The following is an 18,951-nucleotide window of genomic DNA, read 5'->3' as shown; positions in this document are numbered from 1 at the left end:
CATCCTGGTGGATGATATCGTTTGCCAACCTCGAATAGACCTTTTCGCCTTTCCGTCCGCCATCTTGAATTGTATGCAAAAAATACAGGAACGAAAATGCCGTGGTTGGATTTAGTTGGAACGTATGCAAAACATATGCAAGTTTACACAAAGATTAAAAAGACAACAAAGCATCTTATAAATAAATATTATAATCATTAAAACAATAAAAGATGGAATTTCTTAATCCAAAAGGAAATATTTACAGAACAACAAAAGCCTTTTAGGAATTTGTTCTTAAAGACATTGCATATTCTGTTTTCATGCCACTAAAAAATTCCACGAAGACGGAGTACACACATCAAACTTTCAAAACACGCAAACTGAAAGCAGTAATTATGACGTCACTCTTTTTCAATGTTTTGATTTGATCATTTGGCGGATCTATTCCCAGGAGAATAATTTGCCGTCAGCCGAATAAGGATTGTTTTTTACCTTCGCGGGTGATTTTTCAGTTTGAGTTTCTGTCTAATGTTATGGTCTTTTGAAGTGCTTGTTCTAAGAGATGAGTGAATATCCAGTATGGATTTCGTGTAACTAACGCCGAAGTTCTTCGGCGTACAACTGAAACGTTTTTGGCGCATTGGCGTAAGGGTACTTACAAAGATTGTTTGATTTTCAGTTGGCGTAAAGTAATAATTCCAGCTCGGCGTGAATGACTCCATAATCCATCGATTTTTAGCTTCCGTTTGGCTAAATTTGCTTTCGCTCGCTTGCGCTCGCGTCAATTTATTAATTATGTTGGCACATGCGCCTCTTTTCCCATCTTGCACCCTTATTGAAAAATTGAATGTTGGTACAAAAGAAATTTTGCTTGGCGTGAGGCTTGCTGCACGGAAAAATATCTTCGGCGCGAGATTTCGTGGAATCCATACTGGGTGAATATAATTGTTTTTAGTTTTCAAGAGAAGCAAATTTAATCTTATCTTTCTTCTACAAGATTACACTTTAAATATAATGCCAATTATGCATGTAAGTTTTTATTTAATACTTTCTTTTAGCATATGTTTTGCATACTTTCTAAGGGAATTTCACCACGGCAATTCGGCCACCATAATTTTTGCATACAATTCAATATGGCGGATGGAAAGGCGAAAAGGTCTATGAAATGCAATTTACTTTTGAATTTTCTTAACGGCATTAGCCTTGACCCCCTCCCCCCTTAACGACCATGAAATGTTGCTAAAAAATTCGAAAATCCAAAGTTGATGGCCCCCTGGCCCCTAATAGTAATAACAGAAACCCTGTCCAATTGCAAATAGACCTTTTTTCAAAGAGGACGTCCTGTTGAATAATTATGTAGTCCAGCCATAAAATTACTGTATCATTGCATATTGTAATAAGTATGCATGGTTTTATCATTATTTTTCTGCTGGACTACATAATTATTCAACAGGGTGGCCTCTTTGAAAAAAGGTCTATTGGAACGGAACCATCGTCAAAACCCAACGTCAGAACGTTTCTGCGCAGGGATTGAAAAATATTTCGCATCTACTAGTCATAACATTCTAAATATACCTTAGTCAATGGGTAAATTAGAAACTAACTGGTAATGAGCTAATACCCACCAAATACCCAGTGAAAGACCAGACGATGTCAATCGAACGGAATCGAACGAAAATTCCAATCGAATCAATCGAACGCAATCGAACGCAATCGAATGATTGCGATTCGATTGCCGAACGCAATCGAATATCAATCGAACGTAAAATTCTGGGTAAAATTCGATTGATTCGATTGATATTCGATTACGTTCGATTGATATTCGATTACGTTCGATTGATGTTCGATTACGTTCGACTGCATTCGACGGGTGGTCGATTAAATTAGATTCCAATTTACCTCAATTCCTTTCAATTTCGAGCGCCTTTTATTAGGGAGGTTAAGTATCGCGATACGATAGATAAATCAACGCAACGAACGGGCTTTGACACACAACTTGCAGTAAACATGTGGGCCTGCATGATCTGCATTTTCTAGAATCCAGGCTAAAATGATTCATATCATCTCGTTTAACTATTCAAATGTTGAACGAGAATCAATGTTAATCAACAGAATCAATTAGTCGAACCAGTCGAATGCATAAGCCAACCGAACGTAGTTGAATCAATCGAATCAATCGAATACATTAGTCAATCGAACGCAATCGAATCAATCGAATCAATCGAATCCAGGCACTAATCGAACGCAATCGAATCCAGGCACTAATCGAACGCAATTGAATCAATCGAGAAAATCGCGGTAATATTCGATACGACCTTGCCTATGCCCCGGACAGTCCGGGGTTTTTTTGATGCGTGCCCGGGGTCCGTATTATTTGTTTTTGAGAGACTACCCCGGACGCCCCAGACAGCCCGCGCGGTCGCTTTTTATAGAATTGCTGACCGCGCGGGCTTTTTTCTAATTCATTGAAATATTCTTCCGTGGACAAACGCCGTCTTCCAAAAGATCTTGTAATGTCCTGATTTTGGCGTTTCGTGTGTGAGGCCTTTATTTGAACCTTAAATCTCAAGTGTGGTTTGTTCAGCAATCAAATTCTAAAATCTAACCGAAAGCTGAAAAATGGATCCTGATCAGACAGAGAAAGGTAAGTAAATAAAATGTCCGGGGGTTTAAAGTGTGCTCGGCGATATACGTCCGGGGTAAATTTATGGCGCAAAAATTGGAGCCCCGGACGTAGATCCGGGGAAAAAGTCATTTTTTTCAGACCCCAGGACATTTGCCCCGGACTGTCCGGGGCATAGGCAGGGTCGTTATTCGATTGGCATTCGATTGCGTTCGGCAATCGAATTTCAATCATTCGATTGCGTTCGATTGCGTTCAATTGATTCGGCGTTCGATTCGTTCGAATGACATCGTCTGGGAAAGACTGAAATAGTAAAAAAAATAAAAAAATAAAAAATGGAGTTCCAGTTTATGGCAGTTTATTTGTAGCAAAATTGTGATTTTACTATTCAACCAAAATTTTACTATTCAACGAAATATTTCACTATTTAGTGCCAACGAAAATATTTTAGTGCCAACGAAAATATTATGGTTCAACCAAATTTTACTATTCAACGAAATATTTTAGCATTCAACGAAATATATAACTGTTCAACGAAATATTTCATTATTTAGTGCCAACCAAAATATTATGGTTCAACCAAATTTTACTATTCAACGAAATATTTCTATAGTCAAAATTTGTGCCAACGAAAAAATATTCGTTCAACCAAAATTTCTCCATGGAAGAGTAATAAAACGCAGAACACTGTTTTTTCGGTCCTTGTATTACACGCAATGATCCGCACATGTGAGACGTGAGCAGAACTCCGACCTGAGGACCCAGGGGGGGGTACTAGGGTTGGCGAATAAAGGGTATGTGCGGACGGGACCTCCGAAAACCGACCCTTAGAGAGACTGATTTTTGCTGAAAAGGTAACCCTTAAAGAGACTTTATTACAATTTTTTCTCTGGAAATCAAAAATATTTCCTAAAAATCCTGAATTTTCCGACCCTAAGAGAGACTAATTAAAACTTTCTGATTTTTCCGACCCTTAGAGAGACTTTGAAAGGTGAAAAAACCGACCCTTAGTCCACACATACTCATTATCCATTTTTGCCTAATCGACAGATTTGGCTTGGCGTCAGTTTTGTTTGGTTGATGTTTGGTATCGTGATCATTAAAAGCAATGAAATGCCACACAGTCACTCTACACATGATGCCTCCAGCCATGATTGGTATCAGAATGTTGGAAAAAAAACATTTTACGAGAAATTGTTGATAGAAATCATATTGACTTATTTTTACAATTTTGGCGGTGTGGGTTTAGTTGGTTGATAATGTTTACACTGTGGGATGGTTTTCAAAAAACTGTTATATTGATTGTTGTTTGTTGGAATTGATTACAGTACCAAAAAAAAAGAGAACCTTTTTTGGATAAAATACTTTATTTTTTTCATGAATCGAAAAAACCGTGTGGATAGTATGTCTTGTAGTAACCAATGCAGTGTCTGTTTTCAAATTTTGAAAGCTCTATACCTACTGAATTGAAGCTCTGACTAGCTCTGTTTTTAAAACTTTGAGCCATGTCTTTTTCTTTGTTGCTATTAAAGATAGATTTTTAAATTGTCGTAATGTAAATTTATGGTAAAGTTTTAGTTTTTGAGTTTAGTTCATCAGTAGTACACACAGTAGCATTTTTTCAGTAATCCTTTCTTGTAAATATAGTAACATTTAACCAGACTCATTGCCCTCATTATATTCAAATTTATATTTTTTTAGGACTGATAAGTACATATTTTTAAACACCAAAACAAAGCAAACAACATGCCAGTTCTTTCTGGACAAATATATATGTATATTTTATTGTGTGCTTTGAGTTCTATTTTAATCAACCCTCTCAACTGCTGATCTTTCAACTATCATTTAGGAGTATAGAATGGGCTTCCATAGTAACATTTTCTCTAAGCATTTTGTGCAAATTTTCAACAAAGTAGACTTCTTGACTTCTTGACTGTCCTTGTCCTTTATGTTAAAGTTGTTCTGATGGAGGACATTGCTATTTTTGGTAGCCTTCACATATCAATAAGGAGCTTTGGTGTAAATGTTTTTTCTGATGAAATCATACTAATCTGAAACTATTAGGCCTTTATGAACTTTCTAGAACAATAATCTTGCTCAAATCTCGAGAAACACTGGAAAAATAGGTTAGCATTCCCTGCCATAATTTCACAGATTTCCTCTGCTTTCTGCTTGAAAACGCTGTCGTATAGCCGAAAACGAAAGTGAAACTGTGAAAACGTCCGCAAATTCGGGCCCAGTCCTCTTCCGAGACGGAGGCTAATATCAGTATGTGTGTAAAGCTCTGGGTCGCGCGGAAGAAAGAACAACATAGTCTACACAATCTACACAATAGACAGCTCCAGGCTTTTAGGCCTTACTCTTGAGTAGGAGTTTTTCGCTCGAAACGAAGGAAGATATGACGTAGCCTAGAACAACACTGTAAATAATCGTTGAAAGAAAAATATTTTGTTGAATGGTAAAATGTTTGTTGAACACTTACATATTTTGTTGAATGGTAAAAAATTTCGTTGAATAGTAAAATTTGGTTAAATCATAATACTAAATAGTGAAATATTTCGTTGAATACAAAAAATTTGGTTGAACCATAATATTTTCGTTGGCACTAAATAGTAAAATATTTCGTTGAATACAAAAATTTGGTTGAACCATAATATTTTCGTTGGCACTAAATAGTAAAATATTTCGTTTAATACAAAAATTTGGTTGAACCATAATATTTTCGTTGGCACTAAATAGTGAAATATTTCGTTGAATAGTAAAATTTTCGTTGAATAGTAAAATCGTAATTTTGCTACAAATAAACAACCATACCAGTTCCCTACTTGATTTCGTTCTTCTTGCTGCTCTCCGGTTTTGCTTTATTTTTATTTTGTCGCGGCTTCTTCGTAGAAGCGAAAGACACATCTGGACAAACTACAGACGATATTATATTAAAAGAAAATCACAAAAAGTTGCTTTTTTCGAGCTCCAACCCTAACCCTAACTCATAACAACTCAATCCCTAGCCAATTTGATACATAAACACACCCAAACCACACATATATTCAACCCTACTAGGTCTCCTGCAGGTCAAACAGGTCCTGACAGCTATTCCCGCATGCCGAATCCGAAAAATATATTTGTGTCTTTCGCTTTTCCGAAGAAGCTATCACCTTTTTATTTATAATATTGCATTCTGCAAAATATCTGCTTGAGCATAAAATAATTATTTTTATTCAAAAATTTTTGATTTGGGAACTTTAAAGTGGCAAGAAAGTTGTGTTGAAAGTTGATTACTTGACTTTATGGAGAGCCGTTTGTAGAAATATTCACTCGATTATTTTTTCGAAAAAATTTAACATTATCATTCGGTAAATTCAATTATCATTCGGTAAATTCAATTCGCATTCGGTAAATTCAATATTATCATTCGGTAAATTCAATTATCATTCGGTAAATTCAATTATCATTTGGTAAATTCAATTCTCATTCGGTAAATTTTATTATCATTTGGTAAATTTTATTATCATTCAATATAAATTCTATTTTCATTCGGTAAATTCTGTATTATTATTATCGATCAAATTCTATTTTTATTCGGTAAAATCTATTTTCATTCGATAAATTCTATTCTTATTCTGTAAATTCAATTGATGGAGATTCATCGATCATCATATCCTCGGTGCGGAGCGTGTCTCGCCGTCGCATACGTCATAGCCATCTCCTTTTTGGAGAAAGAACGACATTTTTATCCGTCTGATTCGTGCGTATCCAACACGAAGTCATGGCGCTACCAGCAGTCGCACGTGCAATAATTCTCGAATTCTTCTGACTTTGGTAAATCCAACAAAGCTCAGAATGAATGAATGATGATTCTGAAGAAGGCCCCAATCATACACAAGGCAAATTTATAAACCAAATGGTAGATGAATTCTAATCAGGAAAGCATAAATCTAGGTAAGGTAGGTGAAATTCAGAGTATTAATTACTTATCGACTCGAACCTGATGGAACTTTTTTTTTAAATCGAACTATCAAATTTGATAGAACCAAATTGTGAACGATTAATGTTCGATCGATTACTGAACCATAATCGAACATTCATCGAATTTTACTGCAAATTCTTAATTATGTACGATTAGCTTGATTAAGAAAACTGTTCCATTAGCTATAGATTCCCAGGTGATTTCAATTGAACAAATTGAAGGTTGAATCGATTGAACGCAGTCGAATTGTGTTTTTCTAGTTGATTGCCAGTCAAGGAAATCTGGCAAGTTTCTGTTCTCACTTGCTAATTATACAACCGTAAAAAGCTGGTGTTTTTGTCTCTATTCTCCATCACAAGCTGAAAAATTTAGCAAATAATTCAGATTTTAGCTATATAACCAAACGATCTCAAGCGAATGGAATCGGCGATCCAACCAGTCGAACCAAATCGAACGCAATCGACCGATTGAAATTTGATTGTCGAACGCAATCGAATCTCAATCGAACGTCAATTCTGGGTAATATTCGTGATTGGTTCAATTGTTGTACGACTGGTTCGATCGTCGATTCTGTTCGATTGAGATCGTTTGGCTTTATTCTTGCAGCTTCCCAAGATCCAACAGTCCAAGCTCTCAAATAGACCTTTTCGCCTTTCCGTCCGCCATCTTGAATTGTATGCAAAAATACAGGAACGAAAATGCCGTGGTTGGATTTAGTTGGAAAGTATGCAAAACATATGCAAGTTTACACAAAGATTAAAAAGACAACAAAGCATCTTATAAATAAATATTATGATCATTAGAACAATAAAAGATGGAATTTCTTAATCCAAAAGGAAATATTTACAGAACAACAAAAGCCTTTTAGGAATTTGTTCTTAAAGACATTGCATATTCTGTTTTCATGCCATTAAGAAATTCCACGAAGACGGAGTACACACATCAAACTTTCAAAACACGCAAACTGAAAGCAGTAATTATGACGTCACACTTTATCAATGTTTTGATTTGATCATTTGGCGGTTTTATTCCCAGGAGAATAATTTGCCGTCAGCCGAATAAGGATTGTTTTTTACCTTCGCGGGTGATTTTTCAGTTTGAGTTTCTGTCTCCCTTCTGTCTAATGTTATGGTCTTTGAAGTGCCTGTTCTAAGAGATGAGTGAATATAATTGTTTTTAGTTTTCAAGAGAAGCAAATTTAATCTTTCTTCTACAAGATTACACTTTAAAATAATGCCAATTATGCATGTAAGTTTTTAATTAATACTTTCTTTTTGCATATGTTTTGCATACTTTCTAAGGGAATTTCACCACGGCAATTCGGCCACCATAATTTTTGCATACAATTCAATATGGCGGATGGAAAGGCGAAAAGGTCTATATCACAAGCCAAATGAAATTACTTTCGAATTCCTGTAGAAATTATGCGATGAACAATCCAGGGGTCAATGAATCGACGATCGAACGCAATCGAATATCAATCGAACGCAAACGAATATCAATCAAACGCAATCGAATATCAATCGAATCTGAAAATTGCGGTAGTTAATATTCAATTGAGATTCAATTGCGTTCGACAATCGAATTTCAATCAGTCGATTGCGTTCGATTTGGTTCGACTGGTTCGATCATCGATTCCGTTCGATCAGCGTTCGATTGAGATCGTCTGGACATGAGGCTCTAAAAAAATTTTGCATCAGTAAAAATTTTACAAAACTTTCAGGAGTTGATAGAATAATACAGTAGATGGCTCTTAACCAGATGGTGCTAATGGGCTATTCCATTTTTAAACCACACAGGGGTATTGACAAACTTTTCCAGGGGGGTCTGAACCTTGATTTTCCAAGGGGTTTTTGGTTATTTTCAGATTTTCCAAGGGGGTTATTAAAGGTTTCCAGGGGTTTCTCTCCTCCTGAACTGGCATCAATAGTCACTTTCCAGGGGTGTCGACTCCTAATTTCCAGGGAATATATAGTTTGTTATCCAAAATTTCCAGGGGGGTTAGTGAAAAAAGTTCGTCAATCCCTGTACAATTTTTTTTTGGAATAGCCCAATCGAACGTTCGATTGTGATCCAAGTAATCAATAATGATCGATAACAATTGAAGGTGATTAGTGACCACTTATCGATTCTATCGGTGATCGAATACTCACTCAACTCCAAATTATGGCATTTTTAACGACCATTTTCGATTTGTTTGATCGTTTCGATTACTGTCCGATTACTTTCAATCACTTTTGATATTAAATACCTTCAATTTTATCAAAAATGTTTCCAGTAGCAGCGCGTCAAAATAATCTGAAACCAAGTTTATTTCGGCCAATTAGAACACGCCATCCACGCGCAAAAACCACTTTCGTTTTCTCCAACCAATCAGAACGCACGAAAACCACTTTTGTTTTCTCCGACCAATCAGAACGCGCTATATGAGTTACTTGAGGAAATCCAGGGCAAAGGCACACAAAATGGCAGACGAAATGGGTGGGAAATAAGGAGGTCAATCGAATGGTACTTGAAATTCGATTGTTAATCGATAAATGGTCGTTCGATTACTTCGATCATTATCGATTACTTCGATCATTATCAATTACTTCGATCATTATCAATTACTTCGATCATTATCGATTACTTCGATCATTATCGATTACTTCGATCATTATCGATTACTTCGATCATTATATCATTATCGATTACTTTGATCATTATCGATTACTTCGATCATTATCGATTACTTCGATCATTATCGATTACTTCGATCATTATCGATTACTTCGATCATTATCGATTACTTCGATCATTATCGATTACTTCGATCATTATCGATTACTTCGATAATCAAATTTAGCGTACCGTCTGGTCTCAATCTGACACCCCTTTCTTTATCTGACACCCCAAAAATGAAATCTGCAAAGTAATATTAAAGATGAATAACGTGTTTTGTTTAATTGATGACCAGCCATTCTAGCTGTCGGATAAAGAAAGGGGTTGTTGGATTAAGAGCTATCTATATGGTATATATTTAGTAAATTTATTGCACATGTTAGTTGTTTTTTTCCTTCTTCTTTAATGAAGAACAGAAAATTACAGCACAACACGAACGAAAAATTATCAATAAGAAGGAGAACTGTGACATATAGTATGGTCATAAAAGTTATAATTACAAAGAATCTGAAACCGTGCCTTGGGAATACACTTGATTAAAAAGTAAGTCAAAATGTATATTCATCAAATGCAAGACATTAGAATCATTTTATTTGTACTAGTAATCGTATGGTTTGTCGTGCAATTAACGATTAATCACGAGTAATAAAGGAGAAAATAGTAATTTGCAAATTACGGTATTTTCTCCTTTGTACGGTATTTTCTCCTTTGTTACGAGTGATTAATCGTTAATTGCACGACAAACCATACGATTCCGAGGTAATCGTCAGTAAATAGTTTTGAAAAAGAATCTTTTTCTAACTTTTATATTTTTGTAAACATTCGAAAACCTCCTTTTTTTCTTTTGTTTAAAAAGAAAACATTGCAGTGTAATTTTTCTTTGTTTTCAATTAAAAGAAGCTATTGTAACGTAAAATTTCTTTCTTCTTTTTTATATTGAAGAAAAAAAAATGTCTTTGTTTTTTATTATATAGTAAAAAAAAGTCTCTGACACAGGACTTGGGAGAGAAAAGAATAAGGGAAAAAAGTGTCCCCCCGCCGAAGGGTGCAAAAAGTGGTAATAGTGCAATTAACGATTAATCGCACTCCTCTAAACCAATCAGATTTGAGTAATTTTGCACGGCTGACGATTACTTTTTATATTATATTCGGTTAATTGGACTCATACTTTTGGGATTTTTAATTCTCCTCTGTATCAACGATAATCAAACGCAATCTAACCAATTTGACAATAATTGAACACAATCAAATTTTACCCAGAATTTTGCTGTTCAATTGTGATTTTCGTACGATTCTGTTCGATTGACATCGTCTGGAGGTGGGGATTCGATTATAAAATTGTTTGTGAGTGGTTTTATATTGTTTTTTTCGCCACGATGTAGAGAGAGTCTAAGGGCGCAAGAGGGGGGCATAAAACTTGCTAGATATACAATTCCATTTTTACTTTCGTTTTTAATGTAAAATGCTGTTGAATTTCAATTTATACTTATTGCAGTTTGTGGAAAAAAATCAAAAAAAGAATTCTTTTCAAAAGTCATTTTTTGAAAAGATATTTGGACCAAACTTTTAAAATTAAAATATTGGACAAAATATATTTTTCTTTGAGCAAGCGACGTATATTGAGACCAAATAACTTGAAAAGTATGTTCACTGTATTTCTCAAGGAAAATGACGTACTATGTTCACTGTATTTCTCAAGGAAAATGACCTATGTTCACTGTATTTCCCAAGGAAAATGAAGTAGTTCACTGTATTTCTCAAGGAAAATGACGTATGTTCACTGTATTTCCCAAGGAAAATGACGTATATTCACTGTATTTCTCAAGGAAAATGAAGTAGATCACTGTATTTCTCAACGTAGGTTCACTGTACAGGCATCGAAATAAGGGAAAGAAAGTGCATCGCAATTTTTTGATAAGCATGATTTTGCATCCTAAAATGGATCAATTTTCAATTTTTAGCTTGTAAGTAATCCAAAAACGCATCGCGAATTGCGAAATGCGATACGCTAATTCGATCCCTGCTGTATTTCCCAAGGAAAATGAAGTAGTTCACTGTATTTCTCAAGGAAAATGACGTATGTTCACTGTATTTCCCAAGGAAAGTGAAGTAAATTATTATCAACCATAAATTGTTAGCACTGGATGGATGAAAGCTGTTGAAACCAGTTTTTACATTTGCTCGATTTTAGGATTGTGTTCAACTTTTAGGAGAATTGCCAGTATTGATAGATATTCATATCCTAAAAAGATACAGAGTATCGATTATTACACATCGACTACATTAATTCAGAATCGATAAGCAATTTGTCGATTATAATCGATACCCAATTTATCTCTCTTGCCTGGATACGATCATCAATCCTATTGAGTGCTAGTGTCTGGCGTACAGGGGTGTTATAGACAGAATTTACCCAGAGGGTTTTGAGCTCTCACTTTTCAAGAGGTTCATTGAAGCTTTCCAGGCAAAGTTTTAATTTTGGAGAGAACTTACATTGGCGTAGTACAGTGGTAGAGCATCCGGCTACGGTTCGCAAGGTTGTGGGTTCAACCCCCAGCCGGGTCATACCAAAGATTCCTAAAGTGGTACTTGATGCCTCTCTGCTTGATGCTCAGCAACTAAGAAGAAGGATCAAGGGTAAGTGGAGAAATCCAGGGAGAAAGAGTGGCGCCCTCCTCTACCTTCGGGTAGATAGCTATCGAAAGAGGAGCCTTCGGGTCGCCTCCGACTGCGGTCGCAGACTTACTTACTACTTACTACATTGGCGAATGGCATACGTTTTAAATTTTGGCGAATGAATGGGCAAACTCAGACTCTTTTCAGTCTTATTTTAAGAATTTTTTATTTTGGCAAGAACAGGGACTTATTTTAGTGAGTGAGCAATATATTTAATTTTGAAATTTTACCCAACTGAACCATTAAAGCCTATAAATAACTAGCCCTAGACTTAAAACAACTTAGCTTCATGTATCTTACTATTCATAAATTTTTGGACTTGTATAAAACGTGAAGTTCACTCATTCCTTGAAAATTTAGATGTACTTACCCTTTTCATCTCAGGGAGTGGAATCCACCAGGCCGGAGAACTTTTGCTAGTTGCATAATGATAACATGGATATATTGTGTATTTTTAAAGGAAAATTTTTGTAATTTGAAAGGGTAACTCATGTCAATTAAAATTCAATCTCATTCATTATTTAAATACATTTAAGTTTTTGCTAGTTATCCATTTATCATGTTTCATTATTATTTGAATGAGAATGAGATTGAATTAACGCACTTTTGCTTAAAAAATACACAATATATATGTTCACAAATAATACAAGAAGTATTTTTCCTTCAAAAATACGCAATATAAATGTTTCATTATTATTTGAACGAGAATGAGATTGAATTTTGAACTTTCCCCTTGAAAATACGTAACTTTTTCCCTTAAAAAATATGCAACATATTGCACATTAAAAATACAAATATTTTCCTTCAAAAATACGCAATATCAATATTTTGTTAATATTTGAACAAGAATGAGTTTGAGTTACCTGTATTAGCCCCAAGCTTTTTGGCAATCACGCTTGATAACTTCCGGTCTATAAGTGCTATCTATAATCATGGAAATTGTTACAGATGATCTCTATCATGAAACCAACTTCCAGTAAAAGAATTAAGTTGATGACGTCAACCAAAACATGACCTCATCACAAAATTTCCACCTGTCGGTAAATAAGCAAAATAATATGGTTAATAAAAATGGCTCTCAGAGACAAACGGATAAAGATAATTCAATTCTGAATTCAGACTCTGAAAGATATTAGATTAGTCTTAAACATAATTCCTGGGTTTTTATTTTACATACGGATTTAGAGTTAAAACCTGTGCTGAATTTGAGTAAGATTTTGAGAAATTTATGACGTCATAGACGATAACTTCATCATTTTTGAGAACTTTTTGAAGTTTTTCTGATTTTTTATGCCAATACCTTTCACCAGTTAAAATTTGAATCAGATTGGATAATTAGTTTAGAAGTTATGAGATATGACTATTTAAAATTTATTAAGTTTTCAGGGATTTTACTTGAGTTTTATGTCGATTTCACAATAAAGTCATAAAACCTGTTCTGGTAAAGGTATGAGCAAAAAAATTTGTACTCATGTTCTTAATGAAATGTTATTAATTGTCAGAAAGTTTCAGATTATTTGAAAAAACTTTTGCTGAGTTATATAGCAGAGAAGAGTAGCGTGGTCGTTTACATCCCCTGAGGCAAATAGGGTTAATGCACATGAAGTTTCCCCCTTGCAAAAACATAATTTTTACCTTCAAGAATACACAATATATTGTTTGCTAATAACTCTTTTTCCTTCAAAAAAACACAATATCAATGGGAAACTTCATGTTAATTCAATTTCATTCTCTTCTAAATATTAATTGATATTGCGTATTTTTGAAGAAAGATTTCTATTTTTAGAGAACAATGTGTTTAATACGTGTGCTTATTTTCAAGGGGAAAAGTTAATTCAATCTCGTTGTCATTCAGATATTAATAAAACCTTGATGTTGTATATTTTAGAAGGAAGATTTCTATTTTCATCAAAAAATATTGCATGTCTTTAATAAGTCAAACAAAAAAGCGTGTGTCAACAAAGAAGTAAAAATAGATAATAAAATTAATAAAATTGCTTGTTTATTTAGTAATGCAATAAATACTAATAATAACAATAAATGTTTATAATCTAATCCCTACAAAGGAACGGATTAGCCATAGGGCTGCCAAAGACACTTGACATTTGTCTGTGTTGTTGGGAACCCTATGGCGATCTTACATCCTCTCATTTAAAGAATTTTTACAAAATTGATCTGTTGAGACAGTATTATCAGAAATAACCTGCTCTAAGAGCATTTAAATTGGTCGACCGTTTTATATGTCATTGTTAAACATCAGTTGTTTCAGTGATCGTTCATTTGACATTCTGATAACATGGGATGTATAGTTGGACTGTTGTTGTTTAATATAATGACTAACATCACGAGTACCACATAGTGTATGCAAGTCTTCATTGGTGATTGATAATCGAAAGTCATTGTTTTCTTTATCAACTTATTTAAAGCCATTACAGACCATACGTCTCAAAAAGGTTCTATACGTAATGTCCAACTTGTTCCATCTGATTTGTGTTTAGACACCAATTTTGACAAGCGTAGGTTAGTCTGCTGCGCACAAAGCAATCCAAAAATGAAATACGAGTTCTAGATTGATATGGAAATTTTGTAAGAGGTTGGATAGTTCCGCAAATTTTGAGCACTCAAGTTGAATTATTTGGTTAACTTCACTGTCACCGGTACTAGGCTCTTGACAGTTGATATAGGAACCAAGATATCTGAAAAGAGATACATTCTTTAGATCAGTACCCCTCAGGCTTGCTATAGACTTAGGAATACTGTCAATATTTAACATCATTGTTTCGGTTTTGGTGGTATTGATGGCAAGCTCTAACAATTATGAAAATATCTTCACTTATAATTGGAACGGTAAAACTCAAGTTGGTATACTCTCAGCTGCTAAAACTGAAGGGGGAAGGGGTAAATTCTTACTAGCCTGTTATTGGAGGAAATACGGTTATCAATAACCAATGGATCTTCAATCAAAAAGGATGTAATATTTTAGTGATAAATATTGGTCAGAATTGATAAGTATCAATTGGCTATCGATTATTTGGTTACTTTCTACTCCTTTTTCAACTCTTTTTTGTCTTTGGGCTAAAAGGCCGGTCTATATGCTGTTTTTTTTTTCAATATTTTTATGTATAGCTATGCAATTTATGCTAATCATTTGGCTTTTGTTTCCCTGCCGCTTTTACCTCCTCATGTTTTAGTAACTACTACAGTGTAGTAGTAATATTGTCATATACTTATTTTAGGGAAGAAAAAATGTATAATAATAGAAATAATAGCACTGGAAGAATTGTCTCAAGAATTATAGGCAATTCTGCTAACGGCATAATTGCTGAAAGAAATCGGCTGTTTCGAAGAAACAACAATAATGACACTCCAAAATCAAAGAAAATAAAGCTCATTGCTAAAAAAGGACACCACAACTATGGCTCGAGGAACAGAAAAATGCAAACTCCATGAAAACGGCCAAGTTATCACAGCCTTTTAAATAGAAGGTTATCTCTCAGAGGAACAACTATATGAAAGGCTGGAAGAGTGTTTTTCCTCAGTTTTAGATTTCTCACATCCGGTTCCCAGGTATTATCTTCATCCATACATCATTTTATTATATATTTCAACAAAATGTAAACAATCGAATTTTGATTTTTAGCACCTGTCTACCACATAATATAGGCCTGCAGCCAAGGTAGTGAAATGTGTTGTTTCGTAGGGCACCCCCCTATCAGGGCAAATTTTTGACCATTTGCTCCTAATAGGGGCCTATTTGTTTCCCTTGCTATAAATGCTGTAGATGATAGCTGCTAAAAGTGCTATGAAATCCCATGAAAACTTTGAAAATGATAGCAAATGATTTTAGATGCAATTTTTACTGTGAAGAAATTGCAAACTTTGCTTTGCTTGCAGAAGGTTGATGTTTTTACTATTTTTGCTGATGGGGAGTTTGCAAGTTTATTTACAAAAAATGCTAAAGTTTTGGACAGAAAACAATTATTTGAGTGCACTTGTAGTAAATATAGCAAAAATAGTGATGAAACAAATAGGCCCTAGTATGTAAAATTGGAAAATAAAAATTTGCCTCGCAAACTTTTAAACTCGCAGTTTTCGAGTAAATCGGTTTTTATTTACTTGAGATATTTGAATTTAAATATCATCGAATCGAGTTTTTTTTGCGGAGTTTATAGCAGTTTTGATGTACGTTAAAAGTGGAACATCTCTAAATCTAGACATCGAAACCCAGCAAACCATACCGTTTTTGGATACTACTAAGTGAGAGCTATTCAACTGTGAGAATGAATTTTCTGGAAAATGATCTCAGAAAGTTTCTGACATCATGGGAAAAAGCAAAAATCGTCAATTTTTGGCTATTTGTCGGCACCATGAAACCTAACAAATGAATAACGAAAAAAATTTTTTATTATTGTTATATATAATAAAAATCGATTTACTCGAAAACTGCCGGAAATTTGTAAGGTAAATTTTTATTTTCAATTCTACATACTATTAGGAGCAAAATAAGGGGTGCCCTACAAAAACCTATTTTAAGGCTTTTTCGAATTTCAGACGCTGGTCTAATAGTTGTTTAAAATCGAATTTGATATTTCAATTTAGTGCACTTCTTTATTTCAGTGGAATTTGTACACAAAAGCAATATAATGAATTATAGAATAATAATATAACTCTGTTGCTTGCTTAAATAAACTTTGTTGTTGTTTTTGCATTCAATTTCATACATTTCTTGTGAAATCCACAATTTAGGTTCGAGTATGTCAAGTACATCAGTGGCCAGCTTGTATCACCAACATTGGGGCAAAATGTGTCTTTCGATAGCACAACAGTTCTTTCAATTAGCCGTCAGGGTGACATTTATCTCCGAGCAACACATAATCTTGTAAGTTTTTTTTAATAGTATAACGAAAGTGGTTGTAAACCCTAACATTTTAACATTCCAATTGGAATGACATAGGAAAACATGATATGTATGATTTCTGAGAAAGATTCAATTCAATTTTCAGACTACGGGCTACGGCTGTTAAAGATTTTTAAGATTCTAGCCTACAAGTTTTGTATTTTCAAGGAAAATAACACATGGTTTTTATACTAAGTTACCAAAAATTATGCCAAAGATACCTAAATTTAGCTTGTACAGTAAATGCCAACTTCAGGCTTTTTATGCATCCATCCATCAGGTTGATTAAGTAGTGTTATGTATTTTTTTGGCAATTTTCAGGGCTGAACCCTTTAGCAACTTGGTTGCTTATAAAAACTGATTCACATTTTAAGTCAGACCATGACTGACATTTCTTTTTTTTTTTAGAAAAACATCGAAGTGATGGGTGATGATAGTGATGATAATTTGGAAGTAAATTTTGCCTTGTTTTTTTAACTTTTAATGAATCTCGGTCGTCTTTTTAAAAAAAAGAGTAAAACACAGAAAAAAGAAAATTTTGTTCACTGTTTTTTTTAGTTAGCTGAAGTGAAATTCCTTTAACTATTAACTACTTTTTGAAATTTATCTATCGCTCGCAATACACTTGTACCTTTAGGGAACTAATTTTCGCGGGAACTAATTTTGTCTAAAAATTTCAAATATCTCTCTAGGAAAATGAAAGAATTTGAGCAAAAAGTGGGTGTCAAGCACAAATATTAGTTCCAAGAAATACAAATATTTCAGACCAACCCTCTAAGCGTGAAAATTAGTTCACACAAAAATTAGTTCCCTTAACTCCTAACAATGTGACATATAAAAAATGAAAAATATTTGTTTTATGCAGAATGCTGAACAAAACACGCCAATCAACAATCAACAATCAAGAATATTTCGGAATGGCAGCCAAATACGACAGCCAGGTTCTTCTACAAGAACACTGCCAGAACATTCAGGTTCCCCCACAAGACCACTACCAGAACAGCCAGGTTCCTCCACAAGACCACTACCAGAACAGCTAGGTTCCTCCACAAGACCACTACCAGAACAGCCAGGTTCCTCCACAAGACCACTACCAGAACAGCCAGGTTCCTCCACAAGACCACTACCAGAACAGCCAGGTTCCTCCACAAGACCACTGCCAGAACAGCCAGGTTCCTCCACAAGACCACTGCCAGAACAGCCAGGTTCCTCCACAAGACCACTGCCAGAACAGCCAGGTTCCTCTACAAGACCACTGCCAGAACAGCCAGGTTCCTCTACAAGACCACTACCAGAACAGCCAGGTTCCTCCACAAGACCACTACCAGAACAGCCAGGTTCCTCCACAAGACCACTGCCAGAACAGCCAGGTTCCTCTACAAGACCACTGCCAGAACAGCCACAGTCCTCCTCCCATCCACAACAGCCTTCACAGGAAATCAATTCTTCTACAACTACAGGTGCTACAGCTGATAATCGGCAAAATCTAAGGGACTTATTCCCGAACTTAACTGACTGGCAAATTTGTGAAATACTTGAATCTTATTCAGATATGGAAGAAGCAGCAAGTTTTGCTGCAGAGATTTCGGAAAAAAACGAGAAAGGAGCAACAATGGAATCTTTAGAAGACGTTTTTTCGTATTTTGAAAAGAAATTGCATCCATCGAGGCAAACACTTAGAGTTGAAGAAAAACATATTTTCTCAGATGTTTTGGCATTCTATAAAGGTAGAGATTTTGATCCAACAAAGAAACTTCGTGTCATTATAGAAAACGGGCCTGGCATCGACGCTGGAGGTTTAACAAGACATATGTTCGACGTTGTATTTCAAATGTTACGTAAATCCGATGGAGAGAACAGATATTTTGAAGGAGAGAGATTTTCTCTACTCCCTATTTGTTCCTCAAGAACCGCCCTTTCAGAAATTTTCATAGAGTCCTGAAAATATGTTACGAAACATATCTTGTTCCAGTGTTAACCTAGCACACGGACCAATATTATCAAACGTCATACATCGAATGAACAATAATGAATTGAAAGGATTGCTAAAGTACTCAACTGGGTCAGATAATCTGAATGTATTAAAGGATCAGAATCTCTTTGTCAATGTCAAAGCAGAATATACTGGAGTATTTTCGTCAACTT

At 34.8% G+C, this 18,951-nt stretch overlaps 1 protein-coding gene across 1 annotated transcript; it reads left to right on the top strand.

Annotated features, from left to right (window-relative positions):
- The first annotated feature begins 15,306 nt into the window (after positions 1 to 15,306).
- Positions 15,307 to 18,748, top strand: LOC136816796 (protein SON-like). The gene is made up of 4 exons (XM_067073123.1): positions 15,307 to 15,476; positions 16,656 to 16,788; positions 17,215 to 17,259; positions 17,672 to 18,748. The coding sequence occupies exons 3-4, from the start codon at positions 17,230 to 17,232 to the stop codon at positions 18,746 to 18,748; spliced, it is 1,107 nt and encodes a 368-aa protein (XP_066929224.1). The 5' UTR covers positions 15,307 to 15,476; positions 16,656 to 16,788; positions 17,215 to 17,229.
- The last annotated feature ends 203 nt before the right edge of the window (positions 18,749 to 18,951 follow it).

The sequence above is a fragment of the Clytia hemisphaerica genome, unplaced genomic scaffold (assembly GCF_902728285.1).
Source record: "Clytia hemisphaerica strain Z4C2 unplaced genomic scaffold, Clytia hemisphaerica genome assembly, whole genome shotgun sequence".
Taxonomy (NCBI): domain Eukaryota; kingdom Metazoa; phylum Cnidaria; class Hydrozoa; order Leptothecata; family Clytiidae; genus Clytia; species Clytia hemisphaerica.
Note: the sequence above shows the minus strand (reverse complement) of the source record. Positions and strands in the feature narration are given on the sequence as shown.